We start from the raw sequence: 22,927 nt of genomic DNA, 5'->3' as shown, positions 1-22,927 counted from the left end.
AGAGTGGTGATCAAATGTGTTTATGCCTTCGTAATCCTCGGCTGTGAAATGGTCACCAGAAATGACAAGTCTATCCAAAGGGTCCTCTTTACCCGTTTTCTTTGGGGGAAAATTCACCCGTTTTGTTTGTGCAAATCTTATCCACTGCCAGCGAATGTTTGATTCCTTTGGGAATCGATGGGAGCGATTACCCGTTTTCCAGCCATTTTCGCAAAACATGACGACACACGTACGAGGCATGATGTACAAATATCCAAATAACTTTGTTCTACAATAATTCAAAATAAAAAAGGATAGTATAGACAGTTGCAAGCTCAAAAACAAGCGAAAGATCGGCCCGCTGAACTGGACACTTCTTCAATGAGCGAGTGAGCGTCCGCTTTGTTTTGGAGAATGTGACATCAACATCCATATATGGCACGCGGTTTTTTTTTAAATAACTTCGGAGTTAAATTTCATTAATTCCCCCAATAGTTAGGCAACCACAATAGTTTGCATCGAACTATTTAATGCACATATAATCATATTGATAAATTTTCAGAACATGTTTGGTGACCCGCAACCTGCTCTTTAAAGGTCCCCTGACATGCAAAACTTTCTGATTATTTATATATTAACTTGACCTTCCTCGTGAAGAAATCACCCATGTTTTTTTTTTTTTAATCAAAAATGGGATAATTAGAACAATATCTCGATCATTTATTGTGCTTTTCACAACTTGCTATGCCCCGCCCCTAAAAAAAGTTGACCAGCGAATCGCAGCGTTGACGTCACATACAGAAACTCGCACAGAGTGGATTGACTCGAGATCTCTAGTCTCGACCAGCGTTTCTCAACCTTTTTACCCTTGTAGAACCCTTAAAATAGTTTTCATGTCTCAGGGAACCCTGCATAAAAATTATGTACCATTATTAATATCTAGCTCTTTTATATTTTTATTGCAGTTCACGTGGTAAATATAATATATATATTTTTGGATACCTGGTTTAAGGAAAAAATGACCCCCTTTTTGTCAAATTTATTGGCAATGAAAAAAAAACATACTGCTCGTTTATGAGACCTCACACCGAGGTTTTAATTCACAAAAAAAAAATTTTGTTGTTTGAAAACGTCATTTTTGAAAGTGTTTGTCAACCCCGAGTCTGTTTCACAATTAAAAAACACACCTCATGTAACTTCATCAACAAAACTTAAACAAATAAAGCTGAAGCAATAAAGGTAAACAGAAGAACTAACACACAGAGAGAGGAGAGAAGAGAGAGGAGAGAGGAGAGAGGAGAGAGGAGAGAGGAGAGAGGAGAGAGGAGAGAGGAGAGAGGAGAGAGGAGAGAGGAGAGAGGAGAGAGGAGAGAGGAGAGAGGAGAGAGGAGAGAGGAGAGAGGAGAGAGGAGAGAGGAGAGAGACTTCGCGCTAGGAAGCACAGAGAAGATAGATGGACACCGTGCATGCGTCCCGTACTTGAGTCAGTCACTCAATGATACACGAATCCGCCGCGTACAGGACGTCCACTAACCAGTGAGAGCGGTTTCACACTGGCGCCATATAGACATCGTTAAATACATTCCCTATGGTTGTTATAATTGTAAATAATATAAGAGCTTAAAGCCTCTATTATAATAACCAAGGAGTTTCCAACAATATGCCATATGTGTATGGTAAAATTACGAATATTAAATCAAACAAAAACAAAAAAATACTCAAAAATACATTAGCCTATTTATTACTGTTTCTCGCGGAACCCCTAGCGACCTCTTGCGGAACCCCGGTTGAGAAACACTGATCTAGACTAGTCCGATAAATCCGTCGTCCGTCTGACTAGGCCGATAAATCTGACGTGCTGTAGCTTTTATTTATTATTATCTTTTTTTCCTTGTTTTCTAGTGGTGCTATATGACGACAGTAGGAATAAAACAAATAAAAATGCAACAGAACGTCAGATTTAATCGGACTACTCGAGACAATTGTGTCACGGTGTGTTCTGCACACAAGTTTTCTTCGTGTCCGGACAGCGAGATTGCTTCATTTTATGCGCGGAGAGATACGGCCGATGACATGCGCCAGCCTTGTTTGTGATTAATTCACCGCGGAGCAACATGTCCGCTGCGCTGTTCACGTCACCTCACTAAAATATTTCTGATATCTAGCAGTATGTAAGTCGAATTTACATTATTGAATTACGAATAGGATTTAGTCTAACCAGTTGTTATTGCCAAGTCTTCCTTCGATGTCCTCTCGATCATCATGAACTCCGGGAATTTCATCGCCATTTTCCTCTGCTTGTCCTGCTTCGGGCTCGAACTGGTAAGGCCGTACTTCATTTCCAGCTGCCTGAACTTCACCTCCCGCGACTATGTTATCCGACAATTCTCCATGTGATTCAGACCAAAATCCTTCATTTCTCTCACACTCACTGTCGTTACCAGACAAGTGAAAGTCCATGCCATCCATTATTCAAAAACAAATGTTCGATTTTTTTTAAAGCAGAAATGAACTCAGCGATTGAGTCGACCAATCAAATGTGGAAACACACTGCAAGCCAATAGAATCACGTACACCACCAACCCGAGTAATTTACGTGCAGCCTTTGTAATCCTGTAGTTGACGTCATGTGGGTTACGCCCCTTTCAGGAGAATTTTTGGGGCGTTCCCGAAGGTTTGTTTTTTTTATTTTACAGAATGAGTATTGTGAAAAAAATTGTCAGATCTGAAATCACGATGAAAAACTCCTCTTGGACATATATAAATGAAATTTCAGGACTTTTGCATGTCAGGGGACCTTTAAGGGCCATTTGAATTCTTTCCCTGAAACAAGAAAAAAAAATGAAGTAGGATGCTTAAGATGTATTATTTTATAAAACATGATATAGCCAGTGGTCAAAACTGCTTTCAAATTCCTATGCCCATGTACCAATACAAAATTACATGATTAAAATAAACAATAAAGACATACACAGCAAGATCTGCTAAATCTATATAATTACATCACTTTTACTATGACTGCAAATCTGTTTTGATGTTTTCATCACACTATCTATTGAAATAGGTTCATACTTCTCTATACTTAGGATAAAGAACTGTTATAATATAAAACTGCAAGTGTGTGCACTGTAGCTGCATCAACAGCAAATCAAGGTTGTATTCAGTTTTGATGTTTCCCCTTTGAACTGAACTTGGCATTTAAATACAAGCTGAAGATTAATGAAATATCACACTCACCAAGTGCTCTCAGATCAGAATTCCTGTTGTACATTTGTTGATATCATGGGAGCGCTGACTTCATCAACAGGTATGGCGAATTTCATGCAGACATATAGTATCATACATGTGGTGCATGTAGGAGTACGCAGGAATGCATTCAGGAATCCATCACATGTGGATATGACGTTTTTAGGTGCATTGTGGGTAATCTATTGTCTCATGCTGCCCTCTTTTGTCTGATTGTTACACTAATGACTGAAAAACTTTCTCCTGCTGGTCTACTGATATTCATACCAAGTGTATATCAAGGTTAGTAACGTTACAGCTTGGTTAGTAACGTTACAGATTTTGACCCATGTTGTTTTTCTTATGGTGCAGTTTCCACGAAATTAATTGACACTGATAAACTCAGTATGGTACAGTAAAGGAAATTTTAAGAAGAGGAGGTTCAACACAATTTCTTTCTTTTCCTGCAAAAACAAATTGATGTTTTGGTTAGTAACGTTACATGACTGAAGGGGTTTGCGTTTTTACAAAAAAAAGTATAATCTCATCAGAATCATGTATTTTGGTTTTTGGAGTTGAGAGGTACTTTCACTCCAAGATTAAAATTGCTTTAAATGAAGTGAATTATTGAAATCTTTCTCCTTTACTGATCAAAACAAGTTTTCATGTTTTTCACAGAAAATTTTGTTCAGAAATGTTATCGAGGCAAACATGGTGATCACACGCATTACAATGGCAGAAACACCGCAACAAAACTTTTTTCAAGAACTTTGGGCTATATAAAATTCACAATTCTAAAATTTGAGGTCATGTCCACTTGATCATGGAATTGTTCTTATGAATAATGCTGTATTTGGAAAGACTATGGAAAAATGTTAGGAATCGACAAAACATAAGACTTGCTACTTCTTGGAAACAGGCTTCAAAGTTAATTAATAGACCAAGTTTTGAGCGAGCAGAGTTGTTTTCAGAGAAGTTTTGTGCTATTCATTTGAAAAAAAAAAAAGAGTATTGAAATGGAAAAACCAATTTATATAGGAACAACAATTCTTGACTTAAAGTCGTTAATGTATGACTATTACTACAATAATTTAAAATCAAAGTATATGGATAATGTGTCATTGTTATATATGGATACAGATAGTTTTATATAATTAATTAAGACAAGTGATGTATTTGAGGATATGATTGATAATATTGATATATGTGATGCAAGTAATTAAAAGTCAGGTGATGTGTTGTTTTCAAAGAATAAAAAGGTTATTGGGAAGTTTAAAGATGAATTGGGTGGGAAGGTCATGAGTGAATTTATAGGATTGAGATCAAAGTCTTATGCTTTCACGTATATTGAATATTGATAATAACAACATTGAAAGGTGTGATAAGAAGCTAAAGGGAATAAAGAAAAATATAATCAAGGAAACAATAAACTTTAAACATTATTTCAACTGTTTAACCATAAAGAAGGAAGAGTACAGAAAAATGAATACAATAAGAAGTTATAAAATCAATTATATACAGAAGAGATAAATAAGAAAGCATTAGGAGCTTTTGATGATAAAAGATATATTTTAGAGAATGGAATAAATTCTCTCCCTTATGGTTATAAGTATAAGTGTTAAGATATTGGGTTGGGAATTTTAACAGGCTACCACCGTGTTTTTACTGATTTATAAATGATAGAACCAAGCAATAACCAAACCAAAGAGTGGAGATGTAATCAGCCTTGGTATTTAAATGGAAAACATAAAGAATGTGAGAAATATCAAAAAAGTCTTATTGAAGAAATAACCACGGTAAATGTAGATAAAACAAATAAGCGGATAAATTTAATTACAAATAAGTTGGAGGATGTAAAGAAAAAAAATTAATATCCTTGAATGGACTGAAAACTTTGATGGTTATCAATTGAACAATGGAAAAACAATTTACTGCAATCTCAAAATGATATGTGGCTCAGGAGGTGGTCAAATAAGAGCATTAAGAGAAGTTTATCATTTCATTTCTGCTCAACAAAGACACTTAAACCAAGATCCAAGTTCCAAGTTATTCTTTGTGAATATACTCGATGGAAATGAATGTGATAAGAAAATGAAGTTATTCCCTAAAGTAGAACATGGGCAAATATTCGTTGGTTCGCTCTTTGAGTGGAATGAAAATACAAAAGAACTGTGATTATGTTCGGGGGAAGAAGTGCTTTAATCAGCAAGTCTCAATTTTACATTTGCTTGTATGGGAGGGAAGGGGATAGGTGAAATCATATCAAATCAATCAGATAGAGAAAATCAGTCTCCTATTTTGGGCTTTTGGGGCTTGAGTCGGAAAGTTTTTCCCTTTCCCCCCATTCATTTGAATGGGCGTCCCAGAAACCCCATTTATTATATATATATATATATATATATATATATATATATATATATATATATATATATATATATATATATATATATATATATATATATATATATACACACACACACACATCTATACATTGGGACCATACTCTGTGCAGAGCGTGGGTACTGCCTATGCAAATTCCTTGGCTATTGGACACAATCCTGGATGGGTCGCCACTCCGACACAGTACGTATACCAGTATGCTGGCACTCATTTTGCCGACCTCGGAAAATTGACAGGCAGAGTCAACCCCACCTGTTATGAGTTCAACAGCCGAGTGGGGTTTGAACTCAGGAACATCGGATCCCAAACACACCACCTTAACCATGAAGCCAACACCAGGCAAATACAAATTATTGTGGATAAAAAGACCAATAGCGGACGGATGCACGGAAACCCCATTAACATAATGCCTCCGGCCTTTGGAAGCATAAAAATATGCTGTTCTCTTCAGTGGCCCGACAGCTTATTATTTTGTTCTTACATTCAAAATGAAACATCCATTCATTGCAAGTTTTTGCAATGAAGTGTAGTGTGTTTGGAACAAAGGTGAATACATACATACTGCTACGAATTTGGGAATTCGATTGCACACAACATACAGGTTCCTTTAGTCAGCTATGTCGATAAATGCTTGTTCCCTAGATAGCTCACCTTCCATTGTTTAAATGTTCAGAAATCGATTAGATGCGCTGCGGATCAATTTAATAGTTAGAGAACGAACAATGGGGACATCCCTCCCCCTCTTCTGCGAAGAGGAAGAACCATCCTGCCCTCCCCGTGACTCATGATGTCAACAACTCCCTCCCACCCGTGGCTGAGCGAGGGATGGAGCACGAGGGCATGAGTAATGAGTAACGCCGGGAGTGGGGGAAGGGCGGGAGAAGGATAAGGACGAGATCCTTTCTTTGTTCTTGGTTAGTAAGCTTTTTGCTTCGGCAGAGAGTAGTTGTTGAGCAGACCTTCGGGTCCTGTTTGGCTTGGGTTAGGGTTGAGGCCTGCGGAAGCTTTTTGCTTCGGCTGGCTCAGTGAGCTTCGGCTGAGGCCTGGTTCAGGAGGAGGCTGTTTGGAGCCTCTTTGCTTTGACGGTCCCGTGAGCTTCGGCTTCTGCTTGGCTTGGGAGAGCTTTTTGCTTCAAGCTGCCCTGTTTGGAAGGAAGTTAAGCCGGTCGCTCGGCTCGAGTTGCGAGTGGGGGCTTCTTCTTCTTGGTTCGTGGAGCTCTTTGTTCTCCATTTTGGTTCCCGGCTTGGTGCGACTCATCGACCTCTTCGTGGAGGTGGTTCCTCGGGGAAGTGACGCATCGACGGGAAGGATCGGTTCCTCGTCTCACCAGCACGTGTTGAGAAGCACGGGAGGATTCGCGCGAGCTCGGGAAGGATCGCGGCACGGCGAATGGATCCAGCTCGCTCTTGCTGGAGCCCGGGTCCGAACAACTTGAAGACCACACGAGGTGGAGAGGTTCGATATAGGTTCTGGGTTTCAGCTCACCTGTCCTCCAAGCTGGAGCTCGTTATTAAAGGCCTCTGCCACCATTTCTTGGGTGTGTGTGTGCGTACGTGTGTTCGTGGGCCCGTCTAATAGGTAGGAACTGCTGTTAAGTGCAAGTGACTGTACATAATAAGTAGACGGTTGTAGTTCTTTTGTCGTGCTTTTGTTGCTTGTATAATTGCATACGTGTTTTGCCTCGTTTAATTGCATAGTGCTTTATTATAATAAATGTCCTCGTGTGAATGTAAACCTGTTCGTTGCGTCCATTTCCTCATTGAACTGCCCCATCTTGCACTTGGAATATAGTTGGTTTTTAAATAGCCGATAAATTGAATCGGGTCTGGCGAGGTCTGGCGATAATACCCGCTCGGTTATCGCAGAATGGAACGGACCGCTTAAGCGGTTCGTGTCCAAGCAGGCCTTCGCCGAGGTATGGTCCCTCGGTAGGTTACCCGCGCGGGTACTTAGGGATATCGATATTCGGCGATTGACCCTATTTCGCGCGGGTAGAATACGGACTGGGCCGTGGTGGGATTAAAAACCCACCCGTGACTGGTTTCTGGCATTGTTCCAGAAAATCATGACTGGATTGTCCATTCGGTGGGTGAAGCGACCACTATTGGTTAGACGCGGTCGTTCGCACGCCGGGCGGGCGCGAATCCTACAACAATACATACATGATATTGTCAGGACATGCTCTGATTGGCTAGGTTGAGAGTGCCAAATTCATAGTAATGGTGAACAGACAAAGAATGTGGTCTAATTGTGTGAGCAGGAAGTCCTACATTAATCAGCTCATACTTGAAAGATTTCCCATTTTGCACATTTGTCCGATATGAAATAATTTCAACAAAAGTGCACTGGACACATCCCCGTACCCTTTGGGGTCTCATTCTAGGATCATTGTGCTTTGAACCAAAACATTTAAATGGGCAATTCCAGCGTTACTCACGTTACATTTACTCTATTAGTCTATAGCATAAAGTTGTTTCCTTATTCTGTAAATGGATAAAACTTTCTCACTTCTACATTGTGGCAACCTCTGACCATTATCCAAGAATAGAAGTGAAAACCCAGAAAGAATCCCCAGTGGTTATGCTGGCAACCTAAATTTTTTAAGCGTTACTCACGTTACGCAAAAGTAACATGGCATTTTTTCACCCAACTTCGGTTATATATCCTTGTTAAAAGATGCACTGCAGAATAAAATGGATTATGAATGTTTGAAACTGTATTCATGAACTTTATAACACAACCAAGATTTTAACATAATACAACAGTAACGTTGCACAAAAGGCATTTGAAGAAAAAAAAGTTGCGTTACGCACGTTATGTTACTCACGTTACCAGTAGATTTGAGTGGTGGAAGTTCACCATACTGTGATGTTCACAACCTTTAACCATTTTTATTCAACAGAATAGTACATGTAGGCCTTAACATTTAGGCAATACTAACTTCTGAATGTAAAACCGCTTACAATTACATGTATCTCCATCACACCCCCCCCACCCCCCCGCCACATGTCACACTCACGCTCCACTTTTTCATCCAGCAGTCTGTTAGCATGGTAAATAGTCACTATAACCCATTGTCATGTATGTCACCCCATGTCACATGGTCTCTGTTCATTGCAGCAGGTAATTGATTGGTAGTGACCCTACATCTATAGTGACACCTCTGTTCATATGAGCAGCTTTCTTTAGCTCTCATAACGCTTCTGGATGTCTGACTCACTGATGTCCATAAATTTTACATTATCTGGGTAATGGTTGCCAACAGTGAGGGGGGCATCGAAAATCCTGTTGGGTTCAACACCATCTTCAACATCTGGCCTCCTTGGGGAGATGTAATTGTCACCAGACTTGTGGAGGAAGTTCACGGATAATCTGTCGTCCTCAGCCACTGATGTTACATGTCCAATGTAGTACAGTCAACCCCCGCTTCATCGCGGTTCACCTATCGCGCCCCCGGTTCATCGCGGGTTTTCCCTTGGAACGTAACTAATTTTTTCTGCGGATTCCCCCGGTACATCGCGGTAATAATGTATAAAATATAAATTATAACGCGTGGTGCTCGACCAGTCACACAACGCACGAGACAGTTTCGCTTGTGAACTTCGAATATTTATACGTTTTTTTCTCCAAGCCCCATGATGCCGCCCAAACGCCCTGCATCTTCTAAGGCTTCTGGCAAGGAACCGAAGCACCAGAGGAAAGTCCTAGGACGCTCCAGGATAAGGTTAAAGTAAAGGTGCTCGATATATGCTTCTGGAAGGAAAAAGGTTTGCCGCCGTCGGACAAGCACTGCTCATACCCAGCACCTCAAAACCGACCAGACCAGACTAGTCGATCTCCGGCACCTCAAACCCAATCACTCCCAAACAGACCAGACGAGTCAATTTTTTTGGGAGGCGTCCATTCATCGCAGATTTTCACTTAGCGCGGGGAGGTTTGGAACGTAACCCCTGCGAGAAACGGGCGATTACTGTATTTTCTGGAGAAGTAGACAGCATAGTATCTGCCTATCTCAATATTCTGAAAACAAAAGGTAAAACCGTTTTAATACATGTTCATGTTATCCATTAACCACATGGCATCAACCATTGCCATTAAGGGTACGTCATATTCATTGGAATTACATAACTAATAATCATGATTTGCATTGCATTCTGGTTTTGTTGTTTCTTCTTCTGTCTGCAAGCTGCTGCCCTTTTCTTGGTGTCTTGCCTCCTCTTCCTCTGAAGGGCAAGTTCAAGTTGTTTTTGGGACACAATTATAAAATTCACCCCAAATACAGATCCCTCCAATAGGAGAGTAGGCAACTCGCAAGTGCCGAGCGTCACGACGTCATGGCTGCCGCTCGGCGAGCAAAACAAAAAACAGCTGACGAAGTCAACTTCTACGGTCGATTTCGTATTGAATCGGAACCAATTCTTGATTTCTTAATTCTTGTGGATACGTACCTTAAAGTTTTTGAATGCGCAGCCCAACGATATAACGGGAAGGATCAGTTAAAATGAACGGTTTATTGGTCAGACACGACACGATGACAGTACAGCCGCAGGACTGCAGAACCGGAAGACGTGGGTTCCACAGGGACGAGGGCACGGGCCACCTAATTAACATAATGATGCAAATTTTCGTTTTCGAAAAATCGACATGTTTGTTGGACAGAAGATGATAACTTTGGAACCACTGGTCCGATCGAGGCCGGTCAAACGTCGCGGTACTGCGCTAGGTCGTCACTGATTGGATGAAAAATCTCAGCTGAATAAGCCCGTTCCTTTGTGGTTGGTGTGGTCGTGAAGTTGAGTGACCGACTTGGAGACCGACGCAGTGCCGTGCGTTGTGAAGCGTTAGCCCGCTAAGTATGCTTCACTCATTGACGCGCTGTGCGATAACTGATCGGATCTTAATGATCTACACATGATGTGAAAGGGGACGCTACACAGATAACAATGGTGTACGATTTATTTCCTAGTTCTCAGGAAAACACCATGAAAGACGCAAGTAGAAAAGGGTCCCGTCCCGGTATTTGAGCGATGTGCGTGACGTAACGTCATTGTTACTTCAAATACTATTTGACAAAATGACCAGCCCAAAATGGACCTTTCTGTATTATGGTACTTTGGATGTGCTACCACTTTTGTCTTAAGACAATAACTGCTTTATTGCCAATTAGGAATCAATAAATTATGATAATGTATAGATTTCTTGGCAAAACACTGTTCCTCACTGGACGTTACTCACGTTACATTGTTACTCACGTTACGAAGTTTGAGACAAACTATATCAGAAACTATAGACTGCTTTCTTGATTTTATATCTTATATGTCTAGGGTGGACATAGAAGAGATGATGCCTGGATGTTGTTATAAATATTCAGCAGCATGGAAGAATGAGGAAAAAGTTAAACTTTTTTTGTTACTCACATTACAGATTCGAATTATCTACCGCGTCATGATTAAGTTGAGAACAAGCGTACCTTTCAGACAAACTACTAATGGTGCTTTCAACACTTTGAAATGAACATAATCATATACATACAATGGAAATGTTTCATTGCATTAAGTTATACATTTGTTCATAGCCCAGGTTTGAAAACTAGGATTTTGGGGGGTAAAAGCTTTGGTTTTCACGTGCAAATTTTGAAAGTGTACCAAAAAATTATAATTAGTCTCAAACCTTCAACTCCTTTTGATCCTTACACCTGGATATACGAAGTATACAGTTGTATACAAATTTGATTGCCATTTCATGTTTGAATTTTCAGTGGTCATGTTACTCTGTTGCTGGAATTGCCCAAATGTAATAATTCATTATAATACAAAGTACAAATTAAAAGTAAGTAATGAGACAGAAATTGGTGCAATAATGCCGATAATTTTTGTAATTTTGAGTGAAAAGCACTCCCACTGGCAAACCTCAATTCCTTGAGTGTTTGTTCTGCCTCACGCAGACCGTCTGCGTCCATGTTGTCCGTGAGCTCCCTGCGGTAACGAGCAATGAATGGGATTGTGTTCTCTTCGTCCAGAAGATGAATAATATTTAAACTCACACGACGAGGAATGCGAATCTGCTGTGACAGCACCTGCACACACATTGCAATGATACACACTGAGATGGCAAGCAATAGCACTTCACAATTCTTCACTCAAGCCAAGTCCATGGTGTGCAAACACAAATCCCCACCGAAAGCAAAGTTGAAAGATGGCAAAAAATCCCACGAGGAATGACCTAATATCAAATTTTGAGGTGAATTTGAATTTTCCCCGTTTTAACCCCTGTGGAGCATGAACCCATGGGTCAAATCCAAAAAAATTGTTACAGATGTCATGCATCCCCCAATGTTGATTGCACATCCAAAGTTTCATTTTAAAATGTGCCCAGAATTCCAACTTTGGTATTTGACCTTTTGATCCCACACGGGGGAGGTCGGGGGGGGGGGAGGGGGCGGGGCCAAAAATGATACCGCCCTTGTACCTTCTTTGCCATATGGTGATCATAACTACCAAGATTGGTGAATTTCTGCACAACCGTTTAGGATGAGATAGTGTGCTGGACGGACAGACAGACAGACAGGATGGAGCCGATTATAATATCCCCGTTATTCTTTTTCAAAAAGTGTGGGGATAATAATAAGAAACATCATCACATACCTCTTCCACATTCCAGGTTGTATTAAAGTTGCCTGTGGGCACATCCTGAACCTTGCTCGTTGAGGCAACAGGTACGTCCTGAGATTTGAGAACAAGTGTTTGGTTGCTTTGCAGCTTCATTTCACTTTCAATAATCTCCTTTTTGATAGCTACGGTGGTTCGACCTCTTCCCCGACCACGGCCTCTGCCCCTCCGGGTGACCGGCTGACTTGATCTTTTACATGGTTTGGCCGCAGCAGATTGTGGTGACCCTTTTTCAATCTTGATCTTTTTAGGTATCCACTGATCTTCATCATCACTTTTGTTTTCTCCCTCATCATCTTCAATTTTGCATCGTTTTGTTGTCATGGTTGTCCAGACTTTATCTGAATAAAAAGTGAAGAGATTGTTGGATTTTTTTTTTATAATCACCAATAAAAATGCTTTGCTGAAGGGCTGAGTAATGACAAACAAAATTCTCACCGAGTTGCAAACCGAAGTTCATTTGATAATGTAAAGATGCACAGCAACAGAAACACTCAACTTTTATGGAGTAACTGTGTACAACAACACCACCCTGTCTCAAAAACAACAATCGACCAGTGGATGTTTTTAAAATGTAAAAAAGTCAAAATGTACTAAAATTCAAAGACTTTTAGCTCAAACTCATGCAATATATATATATATATATATATATATATATATATATATATATATATATATATATATATATATATATATATATATATATATATATATATATATATATATATATATATATATATATATATTGTTACGGATTCGCGCCCGCCGGCGTGCAGACGGCCACGTAACTCGAATCGCGGCACGTCGCGCACCGGACGGACAATCCAGTCGTGACCCTCTCGGACTAACGCCGGGAACCAGTCACGGGTGGACCTTTCGGTCTCACCGCGATCGAGCCAATCGGCCCCCGCGTGAGATAGGGTTGCTCGCCAAATTCGACCTACCTAAGTACCCACACGGAGGGTAGACCGGGCGATCGCACCTCGCTGCAGGTCGACTTCGGACACGGGCCACTTAAGCGACCCGTTCCGTACTATCGGGATAACCGAGCGGTGTTATCGTCGGCCTCGACGGTTCGATTATCGGGCGTATTCAGCCCACTACCAACCCTTTACGTGAAGCAAGATGGGGATTCAATGAGAGAAATGACGAAGCGAAGCGGGAAAACAGTTCAACATAAAGCACATTTATTCGCGATGAACGGAAAGCACACATATACAATTCCACCAAAAGCACATAAAAAAAGAAGACAAAAAGCAAATGCGACAATGCAGATCCAATACCGATTACGCGAGCACACGGCAACACTTATACAATTTTACTTCACAGACGGCGCCGACAACACACATTCCCAAAGCAAAAGAAAAGAGAACCACCCTCCAGGATGAGGGGGTAGGCGGGCCTGGGGCCGAGACCGTGTCGGGCCTACCCGTCTGATGATGAGACGCGGAGCGGCGGTGGTGCCTCAACTCCGCGGGCCTCGCGGACAGTGTCCGGCAGGGGGTGGGAAGGGGGCCCCCTTTCGTCGCACTATCTCAGCGCGGGGGGGAAACAGGAGGGGGTTGCTGATGCTCGGGGAAAGGAGGATTTTTACTCTGTCTCGGGTCCCGCGACGAGCGTCTCCACCTCGACCAGGTCGCGCCGTCGGCCTCCCTGGTGTGCAGCTCCCGGCACCGACGCGAGCACCCCCTCGTCTGCCTTCGCCGCCTCTCCACAGCTCCGTCCTCTTCGCTCCGACTCCAACTCCGAACTCTTCCTCCTGCGAACTCCTTCCAACGCACACACGACTCCAACGCACACGACGACTCGATTTCTTAACTGACGAACGCAGCCGCTTATATAAGCCCCGTGGCTTCGCCTTTGACCCCCTGCCTTCGACCTTTTACCTCGCTCCCCATTGGCCCGAGAAAAAGTGGGCGTGAATGCATTTTGATCCATGAATTTGCATATAGCGACCGCCCTCCAACGCCCTGGAGGCGGGGCCAAATCGCCCCTTGCTCACCGATTGGACGGAACAAAAGTGGGCGTGAGTCGTTTTTGATCCGTTTTTGGAGCGGAAAGTCCGTGGTTTTGTACACGCTGTTCGGCGCGCGCCCTGCACGAGTCCAATACCGGTACCCACAAGCGGCGCAAGAACGGTGGCGATGCGACGGTTGCGAGGTGTGACGTGAAGCGGCGCCGCGGTGGGTGGTTGATGTTGTGATGACTGTTGAGACGCGGTTGGCGGTGGTAACAATGGCGGTTGGTCCAAAATAAAGATAGTAAAAGAAAAACGGCTATCCTGAAGAGTCGCAGCACGCATGATTGACATTTATTCCCTCTAAACAACGGGTTTGGGCCTAACTACACATATACTTACCGAGATATCTCACCTAAGGGACCTGAATGGTGGTTTGCGAATTTGGTAACCACAACAATATATATATATATATATATATATATATATATACATATATACATACATATATATATATATATATATATATATATATATACATATATATACATATATATATATATATATATATATATATATATATATATATATATATATATATAAATATAATGTACAGAATACGAGGTGTGTTCAAAAAGTATCCAACCTTAATTTTTTGTGCGTAAACAAATGAAGCTAGGTAGGCGTGGTTTGGTGCACGTATGTAGACGATCCTAATCCGTATGCGTGAATATTTTCCCGCCTGCAGAAGCTGTCAGTTGCCGACAGACCGCCGATGAGTGAGGAAGTGTAAGTGAGCGCCGTCAGATTTTCGTTTTTGACAAAATGACGGATCACTGTGGTCTCATCGCCAGTGATCACTGTGTTGAAGAAGTTGGCACTGCTGTTCACAGTCTCCAGCATGTCCTGTGCGATCTCCAAACGGAGTTGCTTCTGCTCGATCGTTAGCAGCTTTGGCACGAACTTCGCTGAGATTTTCCTTAAGCCCAAATCCTCAGTCACAATGGAATGAATGGATCCAATGCTGACGCCCGCCTGTTCTGCAAGTTCTCTGATCATGATTCGACGATCCTGCATCAGCAGGGTCCTCACTTGGTCAATGACGATCTCATTTCGGGATGTTGAGGGCCTACCAGAATGTGCTTCACTTTCTACTGATGTGCGACCATCTTTGAAGCGGTTGTACGACTCTTTTATCCGTGTGGTGCCCATTGCCTAGTTCCCGAAGGCCTGTTGAATCTTGCGGATCATTTCCACTTGGGAATCGCCAAGCTTTACACAAAATTTGATGCAGTAGCGTTGTTCAAGTTTTTCCGTCATTTTGTCAAAAACGAAAATCCTACGGCACTCACCAACACTTCCTCACTCATCGGCGGTCTGTCAGCGACTGACAGCTTCTGCAGGCGGGAAAATATTTACGCATATGGATTAGGATCGCCGACATACGTGCACCAAACCACGCCTCCCTCGCTTCATTTGCTTACGCACGAAAAATTAAGGTTGGATACTTTTTGAACACACCACGTGTGTATATATATATATATATATATATATATATATATATATATATATATATATATATATATATATATATATATATATATATATATATATATATATATTGTTGTGGTTACCAAATTCGCAAACCACCATTCAGGTCCCTTAGGTGAGATATCTAGGGAAGTATATGTGTAGTTAGGCCCAAACCCGTTGTTTAGAGGGAATAAATGTCATTCATGCGTGCTGCGACTCTTCAGGATAGCCGTTTTTCTTTTACTATCTTTATTTTGGACCAACCGCCATTGTAACCACCGCCAACCGCGTCTCAACAGTCATCACAACATCAACCACCCACCGCGGCGCCGCTTCACGTCACACCTCGCAACCGTCGCATCGCCACCGTTCTTGCGCCGCTTGTGGGTACCGGTGTTGGACTCGTGCAGGGCGCGCGCCGAACAGCGTGTACAAAACCACAGACTTTCCGCTCCAAAAACGGATCAAAAACGACACACGCCCACTTTTGTTCCGTCCAATCGGTGAGCGAGGGGCGATTTGGCCCCGCCTCCAGGGCGTTGGAGGGCGGTCGCTATATGCAAGTTCATGGATCAATATGCATTCACGCCCACTTTTTCTCGGGCCAATGGGGAGCGAGGTGAAAGGTCGAAGGCAGGGGGTCAAAGGCGAAGCCACAGGGCTTATATAAGCGGCTGCGTTCGTCAGAAAAGTGTCGTCGTGTGCGTTGGGGTTGTGTGTGCGTTGGAAGGAGTTCGCAGGAGGAAGAGTTCGGAGTTGGAGTCGGAGCGAAGAGGACGGAGCTGTGGAGAGGCGGCGGCGGCGGCGAGGGCAGACGAGGGGGTGCTCGCGTCGGTGCCGGGAGCTGCACACCAGGGAGGCCGACGGCGCGACCTGGTCGAGGTGGAGACGCTCATCGCGGGACCCGAGACAGAGTAAAAATCCTCCTTTCCCCGAGCATCAGCAACCCCCTCCTGTTTGCCCCCGCGCTGAGATAGTGCGACCAAGGAGGCCCCCTTCCCACCCCCTACCAGACACTGTCCGCGAGGCCCGCGGAGTTGGGGCACCATCGCCGCTTCGCGCCTCGTCATCAGACGGGTAGGCCCGACCCGGTCTCGGCCCCAGGCCCGCCTCATCCTGGAGGGTGGTTCTCTTTTCTTTTGCTTTGGGAATGTGTTGTCGGCACCGTCTGTGAAGTAGAATTGTATAAGCGTTGCCGTGTGCTCGGTAGTCGGATAGCTCTGCATTGTGTCTTCGCTTTCACATTTGCTTTTTGTGTAAAATTGCATTGTGTTTCTTCTTCTTTTTCTATGTGCTTTTGGTGGAATTGTATATGTGTGCTTTCCGTTCATCGCGAATAAATGTGCTTTATGTTGAACTGTTTCCCGCTTCGCTTGGTCATTTCTCTCATTGAATCCTCATCTTGCTTCACGTAAAGGGTTGGTCGTGGGCTGAATACGCCCGATAATTAATCGAACCGTCGAGGCCGACGATAACACCGCTCGGTTATCCCGATAGTACGGAACGGGTCGCTTAAGTGGCCCGTGTCCGAAGTCGACCTGCGGCGAGGTGCGATCGCCCGGTCTACCCTCCGTGTGGGTACTTAGGTAGGTCGAATTTGGCGAGCAACCCTATCCCACGCGGGGGCCGATTGGCTCGATCGCGGTGAGACCGAAAGGTCCACCCGTGACTGGTTCCCGGCGTTAGTCCGAGAGGGTCACGACTGGATTGTCCGTCCGGTGGGCGACGTGCCGCGATTCGAGTTACGTGGCCGTCAGCACGCCGGCGGGCGCGAATCCGTAACACTGGTGTCAGGTCGTGCGATACAAATCCATCGCCCTCCTCGCGGCACTGGTAACGGAGAACGGGAAAACGGGCTGTCCTGTCTCCAATTAAATTCACGGGAATCGGTCCAGGGGTGAGAGAAGCGACCCCCGATTCCCTCCAAATTACGAGCGATTCAAATTAACCCTTTAAGAGAAGCAAGATGGCGTCTCAAGGCGAGCGGGAGCCGGGGGTATTAGAAATGGATGTAGAATGTGTAGAATCCATGGCTCAGGATGGAATACCCGTGCAGGAAATGTTAATTGTACAGGAAAACGAACTCGCCCAACTGAACCCAGAGCCCGAAATGGGTGCGGCAGCGGCCGCGGTGTATGACACCTCCCCTCCCCCTCTCCACCAAAACCCTTCCCCAACCCCTGCCGAAACGGCTCACTCAAGCGCACCCGACATGGCCCAGCTATGCGCCATGCTGGCGGCAATGACAAACGAAATGAAAGGAATGAACGAAAAGATGGATGCGAATACACAACAAATGAACGAAAAGATGGATACAAATACAAATGAAATGAAAAACGAAATGAACAAGCAAATAAACGGAATGGAAGCAAACATGAAGGAAGAAATGAAAGAGCTACGGGGTGAGACGCAGAACATGGGCCGATGCCTGCAGGCGGGCATGAAGGCCGTGACCAGGGAGCTGGGAATGGCGACTCCACGTGTGGGAGCAAACGAGCTGGAAGGGGGTGCAACGGCTAACAGGCCCGCGGTGGAGGCGGGTAAAAAAATAATTCGGGGGGCGTGTTGGGCGAGGGTCGTGACAGAAGAATCGACGGTGACCAAAAGGGAAAAATTAAATGGGGAGACCAAAACGTGTGAGACGAGACACGAGGTGACGACAACGGAAATAATAGTTGAGACAAGAGAGGTAAAGGGTGAAGAGTTGGCAGAGACACGGGAGACAGAAAAAATAGAGGAGAGACTACACGATGAAGACGGGGTAAGTGACGCACACACACACAGAGGTAGTGGTGGATAATGGGGGTGAGCTGGTGGACTGGGTGGAGGCCCAGTGCGAGCACCTGGATGGCCTCCTCCAGGAACGAGGGGAGGGAGTATGCCCCCTTGAGGCAAGTCACGACCAGGTGGGTTCGGTCGTGCTTTGCGAGGTTGAGAGGACGGGTGCTGTGGACAGGTGCACGCCGAGCTTGGGGGGTATAGAGGCCCTGGAGACCCTTGTGGGGACACGAATCCCCAGTGTGGTTGTCCCTGTGTGTGTGGTGCAAGGTGTGAGTGCGTCCCCGTGTGTGGAAGCGACCCCGTGTGTGAGTGGTGTGGTGGCGATGGTGCCGGAGTACGTGCTTCCCAGCACGCCGTGTGTGGATGAGGCACTGTGTGTGGAAGAGGCCGTGTGTGTGCATGAAACGGCCAGTGTGGATGAGGCACCGCGGGTGAGTGCCCCCGCGTGTGTGAGTGAGGGACGGTGTGTGGATGAGGCACCGTGGGTGAGTGCCCCCGCGTGTGTGGGTGAGGCCGTGTGTGTGGATGAAACGGCCAGTATGAGTGAGGCACCGCGGGTGAGTGCCCCCGCGTGTGTGAGTGAGGCACGGAGTGTGGATGAGGCACCGCGGGTGAGTTCCCCCGCGTGTGTAAGTAGTATGGTTTGTGTGAGTAGTGAGGCACGCGTGAGTGAACGGCCGTATGCAAGGGAGCCCGTGTGTGTGAGAGAGCGGTATGTGAGGGAGATGTCGGTTGGCATGCGGGAGCAAGCAGCCGCGTCTCCCGGTGTGAATGGAATGGAATGGAGTGTGAGCGTCGTAACACGCAGGTGTGCGTGGGTCGAATGGCGACGACGGCGACATGTAAAGAAAGAAAGCCGAGTAGCGGCTGTAGCTGTTTCGGGGACCGTGCCGGGTTCGCCCAGCAGTGAGCACGCGGTCCGTGCTGTGCAACGCACGAGACCACCACGTGCTCGCTTGCGAGAGTGAAGTCCCGGTCCGGAAACGCACGCGGTGGATTTGCCGATCCCGCGGACGGACAAAGTTTAGGCAGGATTATGGATTTGGACCGGACGGGTTCTCCACACGATCGTGTGTGTTAAGCTCCAACGGGCAAAGCACATGTGTTCGCGTGGGGAACCCCTCGAGACGTGGGGCTTGTGTTTTTTTTTTATGCGCACGGTGACGTCATGGCTGCACGTGGGGTTGGAATCCGGCAGGAGGGGTATCCCTGCCGGATGTTACCGTCCAAGGAGGGACGAGGAACACGTGCAGCTGCATGACGTCACGGGCAGGTGCAAAGTGCGCGAGTTGCCGCGCTGGTGCTGCGCATGGAAAAAAAAAAAGACAAGCAAGCCTCACTTTCGGGTGCACAGGATTCCTGGGCAAGGGGTGGAAGACCCCCTTGACCTGGGCACAGGATGGAAACTAGTTAGGGGGAAGGGTTAGTTTAGCTAGACCGGCTTCATGGGGCAGGGGTAAGTCCTCATGGAGTCCGTGGAATGGATTAGGTAGAGGGATTTAGTGAGATTTAGGTTGGGAAATAAAATGATTTTTTGATTTAGAAGACATGGACAGACTTGTGAATGTGTAGAGGGGACGTAGTTTAGCTACGTAGTGTTAAAAGGAACGTGCTGTAGTTTAAGGGACGACGTGGGAGCACGAGTTAGTGAGGGAATGTAGTTAGAAGAATGGCAGAGTTCAGCGGTGAGTATGTTGAAGAGTTGGTGAGTGAAGTGGAAGCATGTGCTTGTTGAGTGAGTGAGGCCAGCGGGTCTGTGTGAGTGGAGCGAATGGGGAATGCATGGTGCGATGAGTGATTGGGGGGAGGAGTGACTCCCGCCCAAGGGACCCCGGGGTCAGAGTAAAGTGAGTTAGCTGGGTTAGTCAAATTGAAAAATGGAGGTCGTTTTGCTGTTGGTGGGAATGTAGGCTCGAAACCCATTTGGAGGGGTGCAGGAGCTCTGTTGACGGGCTGGGAGCGTGGCTGCGAAAGGTGAGTATCGCTGAGTGGGTACCCCGGGCACCAGGCTAGTCGGCCGTGGTAGGCCAAGAGCCCATGGGGGGCCGGGATAGCGTAGTGGGCACGGGTGCGCCTGCTTGGTGCGGGGGCCCGGGGCGCCATTAGCCGCGTGGGCAGTGTTGTGGGCACGGGTGACCCTCGGAAAGGGGCCTGGGAAGCCAGCCTGCCACGTGTGCGTTTCAGGGGAGGTGCCATGGGGGGCACTCCCCGGTGTTAGGGAGCTGGTAGGCTCGGAGGCAGTGTAGTGCCCGGGGGTGCCATAGCGGGAGATTCGGCAGAGGGTCGTGCCTGCCAAAGGGGGCCACGTGTCCCAGCCATGAGACCGTGTGAGGGCACGGAGAGAAAATTGGGGGGCGAGGCCCGAAATTGTGAGGACACCAACACAGGCGACGGGAATCTGGGTTGTTAGAACCAATAGTTTAAGCGAGAGGCGCTTGTTGAAAGCCCCGGGGTAGTTTAACAGTTAAATGGTTAGGGTAGATTAGGAGATGTACCCCTCCGCACCATCCATCCCCTCGCTGTCGTTGTGTGCCGCTGGACCCACTTGGTGTTAAGATCGCCGAACTCTGGGGAGGCCATTCGGAGGCTTCGTTGGGCCTCGACACAGGACGCTAGCTCTCCCTTATTCCCCTCCGGGAAGGGAACGTAGGGGTTGGGAGTAGGCTAGGTGACAGGATAGGTTAGCCGAACAAGGACGATAAAGGGGGTTAGGGGACGATTTATAGTGGGGAGTTAAAAAAAAAAAAAATTAAGTTGGGGCTAAATTGGGGTTTGACAAATTAAGGGAGTGGGTATGTACAGTGACAGGCAAAGGCGATAGGTGGGAGGGAGACAGGTAGGTAGGTCCGAGCCCGCCTTCCAAGTGGCCAGCACCACCGCACTCCCTCCACCAACCTCCACGGAACGGCAAAGGCTGGCCAACTTCATCTGCAGCTGCTGTGCTGCAAGGCCTGTGCCGGCTGGATCGTCTGCAGCTGCTGTGCTGCAAGGCCTGTGCCGGCCAGTTCATCTGCTGGCTGTTTTTCTTCAAGGCCCGTGCCGGCCAGTTCATCTGCCGGCTGTGTTTGCCTGCAGCGGCCTTCTTCTGCGGGCTGTGTTTGCCTGCTCACCTTTGCCATGCCATGCCCACTGCCCATGTTCACCAGCCCCGTTCAATTTTTGCTTTGCCCCCCTGTTCATTGCCATGTGCGCCAGGATCAAGGCAACAGTTTGCAAGCTGCGAGAACTGCCCTGTTGGCAGCTACAACACGGGCCTGCAGTGGTGGCCCGTGCACCGTGTTTGTGTTCATCCATCCATTCGTGTGCTCATTGCGTGTGCCACTTGAGCTGGCACGGAGACTACGTTGTGCAGCCCATGCACCGTTGTGGTTCACTGCGTTCAGTTCAAAAGGGAAGGCCTTGGACTGCGTGTGAGCAGCCAGCCACGTTCCCTGTCACCTGCATTGTTTTGAGCCAGAGACTGCATGCGAGCAGCCTGGCTCCCTGCTAACTGCTTTTCTTTTGCAGAGCTCAGTGATCCTGGGCCATGGTTTAGTGTAAAATTTGTAAGTTAAGGTAAGATGTACTGTAAATATGAGTGCGCCCCCGGCATGTCTGTCCTAGCGCCGGCAATTTTATTTAAGTCGTCCGTGTGAGTGAGTTTGTTTAGGTAGTTACGCAGCCCTCAGGTTATTTATTTTGGGGACACGAATACCATGAATGTCGCACTCAGGGATCCGTAGGTAAAATGTACTAGGGGAAAACTACACATGATGGCACACGAGAATTTGACGACTCGGGACGAGTCTGTAAAAAGGGGAGGGGGTGATGTTGTGGTTACCAAATTCGCAAACCACCATTCAGGTCCCTTAGGTGAGATATCTCGGTAAGTATATGTGTAGTTAGGCCCAAACCCGTTGTTTAGAGGGAATAAATGTCATTCATGCGTGCTGCGACTCTTCAGGATAGCCGTTTTTCTTTTACTATCTTTATTTTGGACCAACCGCCATTGTTACCACCGCCAACCGCGTCTCAACAGTCATCACAACATCAACCACCCACCGCGGCGCCGCTTCACGTCACACCTCGCAACCGTCGCATCGCCACCGTTCTTGCGCCGCTTGTGGGTACCGGTGTTGGACTCGTGCAGGGCGCGCGCCAAACAGCGTGTACAAAACCACAGACTTTCCGCTCCAAAAACGGATCAAAAACGACACACGCCCACTTTTGTTCCGTCCAATCGGTGAGCGAGGGGCGATTTGGCCCCGCCTCCAGGGCGTTGGAGGGCGGTCGCTATATGCAAATTCATGGATCAAAATGCATTCACACCCACTTTTTCTCGGGCCAATGGGGAGGGAGGTGAAAGGTCGAAGGCAGGGGGTCAAAGGCGAAGCCACGGGGCTTA

At 46.1% G+C, this 22,927-nt stretch overlaps 1 protein-coding gene across 7 annotated transcripts in view; it reads right to left on the bottom strand.

Annotated features, from left to right (window-relative positions):
* The window catches only part of SRBD1 (S1 RNA binding domain 1), a 117,574-nt gene that overhangs the window by 76,772 nt on the left and 17,875 nt on the right, over positions 1-22,927 (bottom strand). For 6 of the 7 annotated variants that reach the window (XM_085894159.1, XM_085894160.1, XM_085894161.1 and 3 more), the window contains exons 2-3: positions 12,249-12,613; positions 11,514-11,680 (exon numbers count right to left, since the gene is read on the bottom strand). In XM_085894159.1, the coding sequence (XP_085750285.1) occupies positions 11,514-11,680; positions 12,249-12,596 (515 nt within the window). In that variant the 5' untranslated portion in view covers positions 12,597-12,613. Of the gene's footprint in view, positions 1-11,513; positions 11,681-12,248; positions 12,614-12,710; positions 12,748-22,927 lie in introns of those variants that run through there. The other variant, XM_085894158.1, reaches the window with a different exon arrangement.

The sequence above is a fragment of the Eptatretus burgeri genome, chromosome 9, assembly GCF_056783735.1.
Source record: "Eptatretus burgeri isolate ZD-2024b chromosome 9, Ebu_testis_v1, whole genome shotgun sequence".
Taxonomy (NCBI): domain Eukaryota; kingdom Metazoa; phylum Chordata; class Myxini; order Myxiniformes; family Myxinidae; genus Eptatretus; species Eptatretus burgeri.
This window is presented reverse-complemented; position numbering and strand designations above follow the sequence as displayed.